This window comes from Mandrillus leucophaeus, unplaced genomic scaffold, assembly GCF_000951045.1.
Source record: "Mandrillus leucophaeus isolate KB7577 unplaced genomic scaffold, Mleu.le_1.0 Scaffold95, whole genome shotgun sequence".
Taxonomy (NCBI): Eukaryota; Metazoa; Chordata; class Mammalia; order Primates; family Cercopithecidae; genus Mandrillus; species Mandrillus leucophaeus.
In genome coordinates, this window is record NW_012110363.1 from 4,793,796 (window position 1) to 4,812,090 (window position 18,295).

The 18,295-nt window shown below is 39.4% G+C and overlaps 1 protein-coding gene across 2 annotated transcripts in view; it reads left to right on the plus strand.

The window, feature by feature from the left end:
• Nucleotides 1–6: 6 nt before the first annotated feature.
• The window catches only part of FNIP2 (folliculin interacting protein 2), a 137,172-nt gene continuing 118,883 nt past the window's right edge, over nt 7–18,295 (plus strand). For both annotated transcript variants that reach the window (XM_011970522.1, XM_011970523.1), the window contains exon 1: nt 7–116. In XM_011970522.1, the coding sequence (XP_011825912.1) occupies nt 10–116 (107 nt within the window). In that variant the 5' untranslated portion in view covers nt 7–9. The remainder of the gene's footprint in view (nt 117–18,295) is intronic.

Here is an 18,295-nt window from a genome sequence, read left to right on the forward strand (position 1 = left end):
GGCGGCATCATGGCCCCGACCCTGCTCCAGAAGCTCTTCAACAAAAGGGGCAGCAGCGGCAGCTCCGCGGCGGCGTCTGCCCAGGGCAGGGCTCCTAAGGAAGGACCCGCCTTTAGGTGAGGGGCGCCGGGGGGCTACTCTGGCGCGGGACCCGAGTTGGCTTCGGTGCTCGCCGGAAAGGGGACGGGTAGGGGAAGGGGCCGGGTAGGGGAAGGGGAAGGGGCCGTCCGGGACGGCTCTGCCCATCGCCGGCACCTGGTCCCGGGCTTGTCAGCGTGGACGCGCCTGATCCGAGTGTGGCTCCGGACCCTCCGTGACCCTTCCTCCCGCTCTTCCTCCACAACTCGGGGTCCTTCCCCATTTCAGAGTTCTCTTGTGTTCCTTGGGGTTCCCAGGCGTGCGCTTGCTTGGCTGTGGCGACGGGAGATTCTCCGGTTATTGGGGTGAACCCCTTCCGGGCAGAGCCGCCTGGGCGCCTCTGCGGGCCCAGCAAAGCTGTGAGCTGTCATTTTGAGGGCAGCTCCAACCTATTGTGTACGTGACAGTGTTTTGAAGTTCTGAAGGAGCAACAGTCACGAAAAAGGCATCTTTCTTCTTTCTTGCCATATATGACAAGCTCTCAAACGGATGAATGAAAGTATGTAATTTCCACATCATCTGGAAGGTTGAAGCCGCATGATGTGTGGAAAGGGGGAGTAAGATGCAATTATGAAATTTCCGAGATTTCAAGTGATCAAAGCTGATAATGTATATTTGATAGATTTGATCTCTCGAACACGTACCTTTGAATATTGATAGCATTTATGGGGAGCTTACTATCTAAAATGCTTTATGTTGATTTCTGTCGTTTACTTTTCTATCAATGCGGTGAGGTAGGTGCTATTATAAGTCCCATTTTACAGGTGAGGAAACTTAGAGTCCCGGAGAACTTAGGCGGCTTGCCCAAAATCCACAGCTGTCAGTGGTAGAGCCTGTGTTTTGACCCAAGCAGTTTGACCACAGATTCCAGTCTTTAAAATCCCTATGCTATTCTGATTTCAAGGGCTAACTTTTAAAAGATGCCTTAAAATATCCTATATTGCTTTTGAGCACAAGTATGTTGAGAGGTTTATTGATCTTTAACAATTTTTCAGCACATTTTAAAATTGAGCATTAACTCCCAAGTCTGACACTCTTCTAGGTACTTTTTGGCCAGAATGTCTTGCAAAAACAGTTCATTGTTAAACAGATCTAGACCCAGTATAATAAACCTTTTAAAAGTTTGAAGTGAAACTTCAAAATAAATTCTGAATTAAGTTTTATGTTCTAGATTTTGCTTTTCTTGAATTCCATCATTTAAAACAGTCTCTCACTGTGGTCATGTGAAAATTAAATAACGTGTGTGTGTGCGCACGCGCACACATGGAAGGCGTATTGTGAGGACTTTAAACTCCCCGAGTTAAATTCTCATGTTTTCTTTAGGCTAACGAGCCTTATAATTTGAGTGGGAATTCTATGCCTTTTGCTAGGCTGAGTACTAGTGATGCCATGTACTTCTCAGAATGGTAGAATTACTTCGGACCCAAGGTGTGTAATTTCGTCCCTTCCCTCCCTGTAACCCAGACTTTATCAAGGGTACAAAGCCTGGAGCGGAAGGGGCATGTGGTTACAGGTGTCTGTATGTTGGCAGCTTTTGCCAAGGACATTTAAAGCCATTTGAATGCAGGAGGACATAGTGGCCGTTACATTGTCATTGTTTTCTGTGCTCCTTGCCCAGTTGCCGACCACCACTTCCTCTATCCACAAGTTTGACTGAGTGTATTTGAACCAAAAAAATTGGGGCTATATTTAGGGCTTTAGGCCATATTAGGGAAATTGATTCCCACTTTGTGGGAACATTTTCAGTAGTGTTCTGACTTCTCATTTGTGTATAATGAAGAACAGAAAATCGTGCCAAGTACGGCTTTTTTTTTTTTTTTTTTTGACCTCATTAGGATTTTCTACAAGTATTTGAGGTTGATGTTTTTGGAGAATTTGGGGATCCCAGTTGAACATCCTACTTGATGAGGGCCCCCTTCAATAGTGTCCCTGATAGAGGTCACCATGGCAAAGAAAGTAAAGTAGCAGATGTGAGCAAGGATGCTGGAAGATGGGAACAAACCATCCTGTGTTCACCAGACTGACAAAGGAGATCCCAAGCAAGTCTTTCCATTTGCTCTTTTCACCTGGCTTAACTCTAAGATGCTGTGTAGCTGGCCTGGGGAAAGCTTCCAGGAAAATTTTTCTCTCTACCTAAAAAATTGTGAACCTGTGTTTCATTTTATCCAGATTTTGCCAAATAGGAGCTGGTATGTACTTCGGGAAGAACAAGGTGCCTTATTGCAGGGCATTAGCTGCCCTTGGGAACCTACCTTGTAGTTGAATAGAGTTTTAGAAGTGAAGGTAAAACGCTTAGATTAAAAATCAAGTATTCCTAACATGAATTTGTATTCTTTAGTGCATTTAAATACAGGATGTAACTTGTTTATCTGGAGATTGAAAATTCACTGAGGATTCAGGTGGACTTTTGGGGCAGTTTTGTAATGTATATGGGGGAAAATCTAAGATCCAACTTTTTGTTTGTTTTAGAGTTCATACATCTTCTGTTTCCATGATGGACTTTCACTGGTTATTTTAAACTTTTCTCAGAATTGTTTTGCCCTTGTTGTTAGTCATTTTACTCTTGTGCACTTCCTAGTCCCTTCGCTGGGCTTATGACTGTTCTCATTCCTCCAGTTTTTACACACTTGATTAGAGAGGAAATCTGTTGTCCAATATAACTAGTTTATCTCACAGGTCATTTTCAGGACTTCATGCTTCCTGGCATTTCATCTAAAAACAGTATCATCACAGTCAAGATTTCTTCTGGAGTATTTCCTTTAGGATCTTGACAGAAAGCCCTTTTCATAGCTTTGAGGAAACAGGTTGCTAGGAAAACAAAAGAAATCACGATTGATCAAACTTCCGTGTTTGGGAGAAGTAGTCAAAAATGCTATATGATTATGGTATTTACATTTGAATAATGCTTTGTACCAGAAAATAAATTAGGACCCCCCCCCAAAAAAAAATGATGTGTGCAGTGACTCAAGTCAGAAATAGAATTATATTTTTGGTTACCTAGGATTTAAGGCCAGGACGTTTTCAAGCCACGCTATGCCCAGTGACTGACAGGTGTGGTTCAAGTTTGAAGCATTATCTTAAGGTTGTTCTTGCTGCTGTTGTTGTTTTTTCCATAGCTTTTGTAAATTAATGGGGCGGTTTCCCCCTAAAATGTGTATTTAGCAGGGAGATAAAAAGACCCTGGACTATCAGAGGTTTTATTTTGGAGCAGTTAAATGAAGTAGGGAAGCATATATATTATCTGGGATATGAAGAACAAGTGAAGGCATTGCAGCTGCTTGTTAGCTAGCTGTGTGAATGCCAGAGAACAGTATACCTAAGGCCAAATGGCCTAGTTAGTGCTAATCCCCACTGTTTTGGTAGAACAAATTTAATCTGTTATAGAGTTAGTATAAGTGTAATGTAATCCACTTATCAAATAGCATCTGATGCCTCTATGCTTGTGGCTTGGTGCTCTACCTGTATAAATCCAGGCAGGACACCCATGGTCTCGCCTACTGAAGTTTACAATCTAAAGGACAACAGATTGTACACCAAGATGAGTAAATAGCAGACCACACACTGGAAACTATGACAAACAGATAAACACTGATAAAGAGTAGATTTTTATATAAGCACAGAATTGAAAACTTACTTGCTGTTCTTGTGCTTGGAGTGACTAAGGGCAGGATTGTGATTTACTCTTCCCTCCTATGGAGGGAAATTACACAGAAGTTCTTCCTCCCCTCCCACTAATAAGTCTCCAGATGCAAGTATTTCTAATGAGATTTGTTCTGAGGTAGGGTGGAGAATATTTTGGGAAAAAAACAGTTTTGTTCTAGGACACTCAACATTTTTAATGCCAATAATGTAAAACGTGACATATAAATAGCGGTTTTGATTTCTTTTGACTACTTTCTAAAAGAAAGTCTTTCTGTACATTTTTCTTGCTTGCTGCCTTGGATCTACTGGCATACTCCTTACGTCATATCTCCTTGTCCTGCAAGATACTATGCACTGGTTAGTGATTTTTTCAGAGGTGAAGAAGGGAACCCTTCCTTTGAACGCAGTGAGTTCTATTAAGAGCACTTGGAACACAGATTGAGGAGGCCATTGATTTAGCCCTGCCTCCCGCACCATGTTGTTGTGAGACCCCACAAGACTCCATTTTTCTGATCCTCTGCTTTGTCATTTGTAAAGTGACAGCATCAGACCTATGAAATAGAGTTGTGGTTAGGAGGTAATGAGCTTGAAAATCTTTTGAAAAGAATAACATGCAATACAAAATGATTTTAAGTATTACCAAGCATCTTTTTTTAGGTCATGGAGTTCAGTATTATTCCTGTTGAGGCTTTATGAAAATGGAACCATTTTTCAGAGGCCGTTTTCTTTCCGTAAATGAGAGACTTGAGACAGAGCTGAAGTGAACTGTTTTCGCTTGCGTATTAGTTTTTTAACCTTGATGCAGTCAGTCATGAAACAGAGATCTTAAATTTTCAGAGAGGTCTTAAAGACGTTCAGCGGGCACTCACTCAAACCTGGTAGAGGTGACGGGGCATCAGAAAGATTCTTAGAAATACGGTGTGTTTGTTTTTTCAAAGTTATTTGCAAATTTTTATTATCAAGAATAAAATCGCATTTAGCCAAAAAAGGAAATTAGTTAAGCAAAATGATATAGTCACACAATGGATGACATTCTATAGCAGCCGAATCATAATTTTATACACCGACACCGAAACACAGAAAAATGTTCTCAGTAGAAGTAAAAGCAACTCTAGTAGCCTGACTTCACCACTGTGCAATCTATGCATGTAACAAAATTACACTTATACCCATAAATTTATATAAATTTTAGAAAGTAAAAGCAAGTTATAAATTTATGTGGAAAACATTTAAAAATAGGAGCGATTATGCATGTGCAGAATAGGCCAGCAACACTCTACACCAACATATTATAACAGTGGTTGCCAAGAGGTAGGTGAAAATTTTATTTTAATTTTTTGTGTTTTATTCTTGTTGGTATTTTTGGATTTTGCTCTAATGAATTTGTGTTACTTTTGTGATTTGGATTATTTTAAACCTAAATATTCTAGATTATTTAACTATTAGATTATTTAACTATTTAAAGTAACTTAAATAGCATTTAGCGTATTCTACACCATGAGGTAATAGAGTAAGGATAATGTTTATGGAGAAACCTGATTTGAATACATTTCTTCATAGAATCTTTCTTCATCAAAAAAACTGTTAGCTGCTATTATTAAAAGTAATATGTTTGTTGTGAAGTTTAATGTATTTAAAACCTAAATTTGTTACAAACCTCAGAGGCCAAGTTAATTGGCGATGTCAATAATGATAGGAAATATGTATGTGCAAAATGTTTAGTAGTTTGACAGGGTCGCTACTTCACCTGAGCTGCAGAGCCCAGTGTAGTCTTCGTGGGGGCTCAGAGTACAGTTTAGGAGCTGCATGCCGCTCAAGCTTTATTTGAAATACGTTTAGAATAAGACTGACACAGTCCTTTGGATTTTGAGGGAATGTGGATAAGAGGGCTGGATTAGATGTTTTAAAAGCTAAAACATGTAGTTATAATTTTAAGTCCTGAAATGTGAATTTGTCATATGATGCATTATTATTTGATTTAGTAGGTGGTACTAAGAGATGGATGGAGGCACATGGTCTTTTAATGCATGGAGTATACAGCTCCAAAAAGAGCAGTGGTTTTTGTTGTTGCTTTAGGTTGTGTTTCTTGTGGTTTGCCTGTGAGGTCAGCCTAAGGAAGCTACTTTGCCATTGAGTTTCCTTGGAAATGGAAGCTGTAAAAGATTGTCCTTGCCATCATGAAATACTTTGGCTGCCAGCATGAACTCCTGGTGGGTGAATCTGATTTGGGAACTGGTAATGTGCTTTATTTCTCTAGCCACTGTTTTTCTTGATGTGGGTGAAAAGGAACAAATGTTTTATACTGATTGTACAAGCCCCTTGGCTTAGTGTGAATTGTTAGGCCTGCACTATGAGATCATGTACTTGGCTGTAAAAGTAAGTCTTTCCTTTGGATGTAAGAGTGCTGAAATATTTGGTGAGTTCCTACTTACCAAGCATTCTTTATCTCAGATTTGTGAAAAATGATTATTATGTAAAAAAGGAAAAACAGGATGGACTTTTCCAGCTAACTGGGCATGTAACAGTGATTTCCCTCAACCCCACCCCATCTGTAAATGGAACATCCATGACTCACTTCTCATGGCCACACAGACACTTTTGTAACCAGTGCTTGAATGGGAGGGTGGGATGGGGATGGAAGGAGATGGGCTGGCACCCCACTTGTGTTCAGCCAGAATCTGTCCAGCTGCCTTTATAATGGACTTCTGAAAAGGACAATGTGCCTTCTCATGCATCATGCTACATATTTTTTTTTCCTTATTGCACTTTCTGTTTGTGCCAGAATAATACAACATATTAAGCGCAATAAAATGTAGCCATTAATACTATAATGTTGTGGATAAATGTTGTATAGCAGAGTACTCTTTCTGTTATATAAGATTTTAGTATCAGCATGAGTCTGGATCCCTGATTATCATATTTCTCTCTCCTGAACTGTGTGCCTTCATTTCTAGGAATTATTTTTCTAGTTATTTGTCCCTGTAAACTTGTTTAATTTGTAGATTACACTCTAGAATTTGTGTCCATCATAGTGCTATAAGAGATTTATATATTGGTTTAGACGATGATTTTATCACCACACCTAAGACTTTTTAATCATAAATAAGAGATTTCTGTATTTGATATATATCTTTAAATAAATGATTGGTGTTTGGTTATGTACTGACGTCTAATTGAAAATGACAACCAATTCATGCAGGATATCTAAGTGAGAGTGAGCACTGAGGCAGTAGAAATTCATCCCCCAAAACTGAGGGGGACTAATTGAGAACCTACATATCTGGTGGGGACCTTACCCTGTTTCCCAGTAAGGACAGTTGCATGTTGTCATGGCAACTCTTCACAAGTTGAAGATAAGTTAGACGTTAACCTGCACATTCCTCAAGAGATGAAACAGGTGTTGATTTACGATGTGTTAGGAAGCAGCAGCAAATTCACCAGTTCAGTTGATTCTGACTTTAACACCTTATAAATACTTCAGACTGCCAACTCTCTCTCTGATATGCCTGGAAAGTTGGACATTTTCTTTTTTTGTCTTATAGTCAAAACCTTTGGGGTTATGGGGGGAAAAGTATATTATCATTCAGTTCTTCATTAGCTATCCTCACTCAAGTTCTACTATAAAATGTGATTAAAAAATAGTAACAAAAATACCTTTTAAATTCAATGCCACAAAGTCTTTTAAATTTAAAGCATACATCTGAAATAACTGTGAATGAAACAGGAAGACATACATGTGATAGTTACAGCATGGCTGTGAGAGTTCTTCTAAATCCTAGCCTTGCCATTGTATCTCTGCTTTTAATGCAGTGCTTGGCAGGAAGTTGGCGTTTAATAAATACCTGTTGAATGAATGAACGAATTCAAGAGTGTTGAACACTGATAATCCATAAACAGTCTCTAGTATTCCAGAATCTGATCTCTGAAATATTTCTTGATGTTTCTAGCATGCATTTTGACATTTTAGAAAATGAATCTTGTTACAGATGGCTCAAAGAAATTTCCTCCTTTTTGTCAATATTAGTGAATTATTTTTCTGGTATCAAAATGATAGGGTAAAAGTGCTCTAACAGTTGATTGATCTGCACCCCCACCTCCCTAAGAAAACCTTTAAGAAGACACTTGCTTAAGTAATATATCAGAGATCCAGTTATGAAATCCCACAGCTGTCAGAAATGACCTACTGAAAAACGATTTAAATATTTATGAAGCTATGAAATTGTTAGCTGTGGGTTGATGATGTAGAACTCTTCTCTATATACTTTTTAGATTCATTTGAATTCTTGTGTGGCTTGGTAAAACTGAAATACATTATGGAATGAAATGAGCAAATTGGTTCTCTCAAATTTAAGATAATAGTACACTTAATTGTGAAAACAATATTGGTATTCTGAACCCTGCAAAGACTATATATTTGCATGTTAAATGAAGTAAGCACTTTAGGAAAAAAAAATGGAATCATCTCTGCTTTCCATGTATGATTTTTCCATTTGAGAAACTAACTTAGAAATGGATTTGTGAATCTGACATGTTCTTTAAAAAGAATGTGCCAGACTAACATATTAATGGTGGCCTACACTGTGTGAGGAGGTGAGCCGTGAGTAAACATTTTCTCCAAGCATATCAGGCAATGACTGTTTGCTTTAGAATGGTACATTGAGTAAGTTAGTTGCTAGGGCAGAAGGAGGCAGCCAGAACTACTGGCCCTGCCCTGCATAGAGGGCAGAGATGGACCCCTGGTAGCCACTTGGTGCTGAGTGTGCAGGCTCTATGGAAGACCCTGTGGTTGCTGGTAACTGGCCCCACAGTGGGGTTGCCATATATTGCTTCGTGCCATGTGTACCTGAGAAATTGCTTTTACATGAAGTTATGATTTTAAGATTTTTTCAAACATAGCTGGTTAAAAGTTCATATAAAATATGTTGAAATATAAGCCTCTTACTTCACACCCCAATCCCTCTTCCCAAAGGCTACCATTGCTGTACCAGTTTCTTTCGTATCCTTTTAGAAATACTCTATGCAAATACAAGAAAAAAATTCTTTCCCTCAGACAAAATGGTAGTTGCTACCTACACTGTTCATCATTTTGCTAAAAGTTGCTTTGTACCCCTTTGAATAAATGCATATACAACACTTAACCCAGTAGTTCTCACGTCTGGTGAGACACTAAAGCCACCTAGAGAGCTTTAAATGCCCAGGCTACTTCTCAGAGATCTTGATTTAATAGATCTGGGCTGAGGCTTTATGTTTGTCTTTATGAAACTCTCCCTGGGTAATTTACGTGTGCAGCCAAGCACACTACAATAGTCTTCCCTTATCTGAGGTTTCACTTTCTGCTGTCAACCTCAGTCTGACAATATTAAGTCAAAAATTCAAGAAATGGACGAACTCTGGGTGCACTGCCTATGAGTTTGCTCTGCAAGGAGCAGTACCATTTAAAAAAGAAGAAAGAAGATTCCAGAAACAAACAATTTGTAAGTTTTGAATTGCACACCATTCTGAGTAGCACGATGGAATCTCCACTGTCACTTCATCTTATCACGTAGGCATTTGTCATCTCACATCATCACAAGGAGAAGGAGGGTGACTATAGTACGATGAGCTATTTCCTGAGAAAGAGATCACGTTCACGTAACTATGACTATAGTATATTAAAATTGTTCTATTTTATTATTAGTTATTGTTGTTAATCTCTTACTGTGCCTAATTTATAAATTAAACTTTATCATAGGTATGTATGGGAAAAAGCATAGTATATACAGGGTTTGGCATTAAGCACGGTTTTAGGCATCCACTGGAAGTCTTGAAAGGTATCCCCTGTGGATAAGAGGGGACTACTGTAATTTTAACCAGTTTTCTACTGATGGAGTATTTACTTTCAGGCTTTATTGTTAGAAATGGTGAACTTCATGGTTGAAAGATTCTTATGCATAAGCTCAAGTATATTTCCAGGATAAGAACCCAGGATGGAATTTCTGCCAAATTGCGCTCCAGAGAGGTTGCACCTGTTTATACGCCTACCAACAGCATATGATAGTGGCTGTTTAGTGAAGATGATTTAAAGTACCCTGAAGAAATAGCAATGGTAGGGTGGTGGGGAAACTTGGACCCTAGATCATTCTTGGTCGTTGTTGATCACTTGTCTAGTTCAACATGTGTGCAGATTGTTAAACTCTTTTACAGCTCAGTTTGGCTGTGCTTTCCACACTTAAAAATGCTCATACTTTTTTGACTCAGTAACTTAAGAGAAAAAACTTTTGTGCATGAAAATGTTTAAAAAACAAATCTTTGTGCACAAAGATGTTCTTTATATATTATCATTATAATGTTAAATAAAAGGATCATAACAGTTGTCCAACAGCAGGGAAGTATCTAAATTGTTACGTCAGCTTTGTAGGATAGTAATGTAATAGTTCAATGATTATGAAGACTGTGTTAATATAAAATGTTTATGTTAAATGAAAACAACCAACACCAGTTGGTATCTACCAGATGAATATATTAGTAAGATATGCAAATGTATGACCAAGAACTAGAAAGAAAAACAGAAAAATAATAAAGAACAGTTGACATTATGGGGTGATGAGATTGTGGATAAATGGATAAATATCCTTTGTTGGTGGTGGGTTTTTTTTTGTTTTTTTTTTTTTAAGATAGTCTCACTGTGTCACCCAGGCTGGAATGCAGTGGTACAATCACAGTTCACTGCAGCCTCGACCTCCCGGGCTTAAGTGATCCTCCCACCTCAGCCTCCCAAGTAGCTAGGACCACAGACAGGCATGCACCACCATACCCACTTTTTTTTTTTTTTTGTAGAGACGGGAGCAGTGGGGTGGTCTCACTGTGTTGCCCAGTGTAGTCTTGAACTCCAGGGCTCAAGTGATCCCCCAACCTGAGCTTCCTTAAGTGCTGGGATTACAAGCATGAGCCACCTTGCCTGACCAGAAATATCCTATAAAATGTGTGGGCAAAAAATAAAAATTAGAGGCCAGGCATGGTGGCTCATGCTTGTAATCCCAGTACTTTGGGAGACTGAGGTGGAAGGATCTCTTGAGTCCAGGAGTTTGAGACCAGCCTGGGAACAAAAGGAGACCCCATCTCTACAAAATAAAAAATTTAAAAAAAATTAGCTAGGCACATGCTTGTGGTTATAGCTACTTGTGGGCCTAAGGTGGTGGGATCACTTGAACCCAAGAGGTTGAGGCTTTAGCAATGATCACACCACTGTACTCTAGCCTGGGTGACAGAGTGAGACCCTGTCTCAGAAAAAAAAAAAAAAAGGAAAAATATAGAATTCTGTTATAATACAAATAGCCATTTATTTATGATGATATAGATGTTGTAAACCTCGTTAATTAGTGAAGACATAAATGTAGCATATGTACGTAAGTGACTTCCCTGAAATCTTTTAGAATGCTTTCAGAATAGCTATTTCTCAAGAATTTTAAGGGAGCCCATTCCAGCATTTAAAAAATAATAATATTCTTTACCATTTGCTTCCCTATACCAAGTGCTTTTTACTTAAGTCATTTCACACATGTCTCACAGTTATTCTTTGATGATAGATATTTTTATTATCCAATTTATAGATTATAAATTTTCTATAATTATGGATGAACACTTGAGGCTTGCCTGAAATTGAGTGGTTAACTAGTGACCCTGGGAATTCAAACTGAAATCAGTCAGCTCTTTATTAATACATGATCTGTATTCTCTCTCTGCAGATTAATATTTGAAGTACTTAAGACTGAGATTCAGTGGTAGATTTTGTGAGGTTTATAAGAAACTATTAAGTCTAGCCGAGCGTGGTGGCTCACGCCTGTAATCCCAGCACTCTGGAAGGATGAGGCAGGCAGATCATTTGAGGTCAGGAGTTCAAGACCAGCCTGACCAACATGGCGAAACCCTGTTTCTACTAAAAACACAAAAAAATTAGCTGGGTGTGGTGGCATGCACCTGTAGTCCCAGCTACTCAGGAGGCTGAGGCAGGAGAATCGCTTGAACCCCAGAGGCGGAAGTTGCAGTGAGCCGAGATCGCACCACTGCACTCCAGTCTCAGCAACAGAGTGAGATTCTGTCTCAAAAAAAAAGAAAAAAGAAAGTATGAAGTCTGAGTACTATTTCTAGGGAGCTTACTGTTAATTGTGCAATAATATACATTACGTGTGAAAAACTAATTAATAATACAAAACAGTGGTTCAAGACCAAGTCTCTAAAGTCCTATTAAGATGAAAGGAAGGAGTGAGGGAGGGCTCTTTAGTCTGGGCTAGTTAGGGAGGCTCTATGGAGGAGATAAGAGCTAATAGGTAGAATTCAGAGAGGTGAAAAACTTTTTACCTTAGAGGTGTTCCTGAGTTAAAAATGAGTGGACCAGTCTCTATGAAATCAAAGTATTCCTATGAGGCAAGATACATTTGGACCGAATTGTGCAAGTTGTTGCAAGCATTATTTTAAATTTTAAATGTAGGTAACCCCAAAGTGTAGATGGGGAGGGTCTCCAGTCTATACTTTGAGTCTTATTAGAGTAGGGCCTTTGTTACAGATTTACATTTTTTGTTTGTTTTTGTTTTTGTTTTGAGATGGAGGCTCACTGTGTCGCCCAGGCCGGAGTGCAGTGGCGCGATCTCGGCTCACTGCAACCCCCACCTCCCAGGTTCAAGTGACTGTCCTGCCTCAGCCTCCCGAGTAGCTGGGACTACAGGCGCATGCCACCATGCCTGGCTAATTTTTGTATATTTTTTGGTAGAGATGAGGTTTCAGCATGTTGGCCAGGTTGGTCTCGAACTCCTGGCTTCAAGTGATCCGCCCGTCTCAGCCTCCGCAAGGTGCTGGGATTACACGCGGGAGCCACTGCGCCTAGTCTGGATTTACATTTTTGAATTCAAACCTGACTCTCCCACTTGCAATGTGGGGCACATTATTCTCTCTAAATGAGTTTTGGTTTTTCTGTTGTTTTTTTTAAATATGTAAAACAGTTGTAAAGTTGCCTTTCTTGCAAGTTTTTCTGAAGACTAGAGATAATACGTATCAATTGTACCGCACAGTGCTTGGCAACTATTAGACATTCAATATGTAGTGTCTCTTGTAACTCTTAGAGACTTAAATATTATGTCTTTCCCTCCAGCTCTTTCCCTGTATTAAATGCATCTCTGCTGATCTCAAGGTTCCAGGGAAATGGCAAGTAACTTGTCTTTACCAAAAGGTGGAATTCCTGCTCTGAAGGCAATGTGGAGCCACTGAGGTTTTAAGTAGTGGATTGGTGGAGCAGCTTGCTAAACACAGGGACCTTAACTTAAATTTTGGTGCTGAGATGCAAGTTAGTGCAGTTTTAGTGTATATGATATATGATATCAGCAAACAGAACGTATGTGTATTCCCCATTCTTCCCTCTCTTTCCCCTATCCCAGACCTCTCTTATCTTCAAAGGGAAAAAACAAAACTCATACAAGCTGACAGCTTCATGCTCCCAGCCTTTAAGCTTCCCCTCCAGCCTGTGGCAAAATCTGTACTTGGTAAACCTACCAGATAGACAACTATCTCTTTTTGTATCCTTTAATATCAGGAGCTTCTTTTTTGTTTTTTTTCCTCAAATTAGTTTCCTGACAGTTCTCTTGCCTCTTTTGATTCATTTCACAAACACTTATGAGGAGCCAATTATGGCAGCTAATCCTAAAATTCCGGACTTTCTGCGAGGAAAGGAGTTTGTGTTTGAAGGCTCTTATTAATTCGGTTGCTCACAATTGTTACATTTTTACAAATAGAAAAGGGAGAGGCATTTGTATCAGAAGCTAAGGGGAGAAAGCTCCCAATTGTCCAGTAATCTTATCTACAAAGTGCTAAATACTGCCAGTAATTGTATGTAGGATGTGGGTGCTGGTTTAGATAATGTGCCAAGGGAAGCAGGCAACCTCTGCTCACTCCAGCTAAAGCTGTTAAAAAGCAGTCTAGTTCCAGTAGGTGCAAATCCACACTTTAATTTGTTCATCATTTTGTCTTCATTCTTCAAGTCCAGTTTGTGTTGGACTTTGATCTTATAGCTGATTACTGTGCCATGCTGCTCTTTAGTTTACTCCAGCAGAGCATTGAGTTTTACGGCTTGGACTGTTAAAGTCAATATTGTGTTTAACACAGCAGTAGCAGAGAGAGTTGTCCTGAGCTTTCCGTGACCTGCTAGCATGCTCAGCTAGCATGCTTAATGCTCTTTAAGAGGAGAGTTCCTTTCAGAATTATGTCAAGATTAGCTATTGATGGTGAGAATTGTTGTGGTCCAATCACCAGACCACAGTAGGTAACTTCCCTGGGGTGAAAGCATTGCCATTGCCATAATGTGTTAGACCTGTGCTATGCTCTCCATTTACTTTAGAAATCATTCTGTACAAGGCACAGGGCCTCCAACTCATCATTTTCCCTGCAGAGGTTTCCCTCAGAGATGTTTGTAGTTGGGGAGGGGCAGGTTACCTTCAAGGAGACAATAATTGGGTCTCTCTTCTTTATTTCAAATTCCAAAGTATTGTGAATCTCTTTTATTACCTGTCTGTTCCAAAGACTCCACTTTTCTTTTCATCTTAGAAATATTTGGCATGTGGATCTAGACCAACTCTGCCTGAAGCACTGAGGCAAGCAGACTTGATCTTTTTTTTCTTTTTTGCTTGGCCTTCTCAGGAGTCCGTTCACCATCAGATTAGTGAAATAGAGATTCCTGTGTGGCCTTGTCAGGGCAGGGGACGAGGACATTTGAACTACTTTGCTCTAGGCTCTGGGTGGCCTAAAATCCTCACAGCTGGAATTGTCCATCTGGTCCCATCCAGTTCCAGAGCCTGGACCAGTTCAGCTTCTTAGGCTGAGGTTTGCATCAAAGCTTGTAAGTAATGAAGGGTTTATTATGTCTTCCATTGCTTTCTCTTTCTTGGGGACCTAACTGGTGTGAATGGAGGAATGTCCATGAGTCACATTTCAGAGGAAAGCTGGACAGGATGTGAAAGTGGTGGGGAGATCACTGTAAACAAAAAGATTAAATAAAATCATGATATATAAAGTAACTTCCAAGTTTTGAGCCCGAATAATGTGGGTAGCATAATTAGTGGAAATAAGAAAGTTACAAGGAGAAATTGGTTTTGTACACGTTGAATTTAAGGTGCAGTTGGACACTCCAAGTTTTGATATTCATGAAGCTGTGGTTGTCAGAAGATATTAAGCCAATATTTGCCAAAGAGCCCAGAAAATTCATCTCTTGCTCTTTAAGACTTTTCTTTTTCTGTTCCCTCCTCCAGAATTACTTTTGTAGAAGTTCTGTTCCTTCTTCCAAACTCAGTTTAGCTGCCACCTCTGATTATCTTTGTTGATTGCCCCAAATGGGCATGCTGCTCCCTTTAAACCAGTGGTCCCCAACTTTTTTGGCATCAGGGAACAGTTTCATGGCAGACAATTTTTCCACGGACAGTGGAGTGGGGGATGGTTTTGGGATGATTCAAGCACATTACATTTATTGTGTGCTTTATTTCTATTATTATAACATTATAATAAATAATGAAAGAACTATGCAACTCACCAAATGTAGAATCAGTGGGAGCCCTGAGCCTGTTTTCCTGGAACTAGACAGTCCCATCTGGGGTTGATGGGAGATAGTGACAGATCATCAGACATTAGATTCTCATAAGGAGTGTGCAGCCTAGATCCCTTGCATGTGCCGTTCATAATAGAGTTCCCACTCCTGTGAGAATCTAATGCCACCGCTGATCTGACGAGATGGAGCTCAGGCGGTAATGCTCACTCACCCACCACTCACCTCCTGCTTTGTGGCCCGGTTCCTAACAGGCCATGGTCTGGTACCGGTCTGTGACCCAGGGGTTGGGGATCCCTGCTCCGATTCTTCATATATGGCAGTTAGCACATTCTACTAGCGGTTTTTTTTATTTCTCCAAATACTTTACCAGATTATACCTTGAGAGCACCATTGTATGTATGTCCCTGTAGTGTATAGCATAATACTCAGTACAGTACATTAGTAGGCGCTTGTTTAAATACACTTATTTAAACCTGCATTGTTTTCAGCTACTACCAGTACTTAAAAATATGTGAATGTATTAGCCAGTATATAAAGTTCCTCTTTTTTTTTTTTTTTTTTTTTGAGACCGAGTCTCGCTCTGTTGCCAGACTGGAGTGCAGTGGCACGATCTCGGCTCACCGCAACCTTGCTTCCCGGATTCAAGAGATTCTGCTACCTCAGCCTCCTGAGTAGATGGGACTACAGGCACATGCCACCACGCCCAGCTAATTTTTGTATTTTTAGTAGAGATGGATTTCACCATGTTGGCCAGGATGGTCTCGATCTCTTGACCTCGTGATCCGCCCACCTCGGCCTCCCAAAGTGCTGGGATTACAGGCATGAGCCACTGCACCTGCCCCTCTCTTTTTTTAAACATAAATTTGTCTCCAAATTTGAAGTTTTAAGAACATCTCCATTATTTCAGAATTTAACAAGTATATTTATCCTATCCATGGTTTGTTCTTTCTTTAATTTTAAATTTAATAAGAGATGAGGTCTTGCTATATTCACCAGGCTAGTCTCAAACTCCTGTGCTCAAGCGATCCTCCCATCTTGGCCTCTCAAAGTGGTAGAATTACAGGCATGAGGACCTGCGCCCAACCCTACCTGTGCTTCTAAACTGTATTTACTCCAGTTTTTTCTTTCCAGTAACAGGGTTCTTTCTTTTGTCTTTTTTTTTTTTTTAACTTCAGAGACTCTCCTCTATAAACTGTTTAATTTTCTATACCAGTTCCAGCTTAGAGTTTTGAAATTCACTACCAAGAAATGTGTGGGGTATTTTATTAAAAATATACTGTTTTACATATGAAGGCAAAGTAATTATCATTTTGTTTCTGAGGTCGTATCTGATTTACTCAGCATTTTTTTAGTTCCTCCCCTCTTCCCAGCTGACGTCTCTCTTTAATAAATTCTTTCTGTGGAACAAAACTTAGAGTTTAGGGTCTGTCATAAGAATAGTTTGAAGGTCTTTTTTGCCTAAACCAATTCTGACCTTTGCCTGGACTGAAACTCATTTGCCATTTATCTGTTCCTAGAACCTTGAATGGTCTTACTGTTTATTCCCTTTACTTGGGACTTAGCTGGTGAAAAAGTATTAGTGCCATTATCTACAGGGATGGCCCTATCCATGACCAGTCTCTCATCCGGGTTAATTAGGAAAATGTTAAGTTCAGTCTTCACACTCATTACTGAAAAGACCACTGTGTTTATATTTCTCCTTCTAGAGAAATGCTTATCTGTCCTTTTGTTTTCTGGACCTAATCCAATTCTGTGTCCAAGATAAATATTCTACTGGCTTCATGCTGTTTTATCTTCATAAAAACAAGTCACCAAATACCTGTGTACTAATGCAGTTCATACAGTAAAAACGTTAATTGCACAGGAGATTCAGATGAATAAAAGAATACTTACTTTGGTTTCTCATGGCCAGAGTTAAAAAAACAAAACAAAACTAGATTTACTAGTGCACGGGTCATATGCTATTACAGCTTCAAGGAGCTGCCAGAAGCTCATTCCTTCCCTTTGCATTTTTGTGAATGTCAGTTCTGAAATAAATGAACAAACCCAGGACTTGAAAATAATTATTTCACCTATAAATTGTGCCTGTCCTCATATGGTAATGAGAGTTGACGGTGATTTTTATTTTCAAAAAAAACAGCTTGGTTTGGGAAAAGGTGCCTGTAGTCAGTCTTTGCAAGCTTCTTTATTCTGTGAAATTTTTGTTCCCTATTTTCTAAAAACAATAGTGACAAATTAACCAGAATCAAAGGCATTGCAATTTTTATCTAGGGTTTCTTTCTCCTTATTTTTTTGTGTGATTCTCTCTTCATGATGCTATACTTTTATTTTGCCGCTTTAATTGACTAAGATGAAGTAATTTCTTAGCGGGGGTGGGGATAGGAAACAGCGGTGGGAGAGATTATCTTCAGAGTCTGTATTGCTTTTGGGGGTCTCAGCTTTTTTTTTAATTTTAATCTCTAAGTCTGTGGTTTTTGAATTTTACACTTGGGACAGAAGGATCCATGACTTTAGGTAGCCGATCCATCTCCCAAAGTCTAGGAGGGGAGGAACTTGGATTTAGCTGCTGTTGAGAAAGTCCAGAGTGTTTTCAGCCCCCATGAGTGCAGTTAACCAGAGATCTTTTTAATGGAATCATTTCTTTTCCTTGGCAAACACAAAGATTTGTTTAGCCAATAAAATGTGGTGGGGATTTCAAAACAGAAATGAGCTATGCATTTTGGAGGTTTAGGATGCCGAAGTTGGGAATTACATGTTGTACAAACCAGTTTTTCCCATAGTTTTCTTTTCTAAAAATTGTGGTAGAAGAGAGGTGTGTACTGGTTAAATGTGCTGCTCTGTGCCAAAGACCAGTATTTCAAAGTATAAATGATAAAAGGAACTTAACTGTAAACTTGATATTTACATGAGTTTTATTTTCCAAAGCAGTTAATGTTTATTTTATAGAATAGG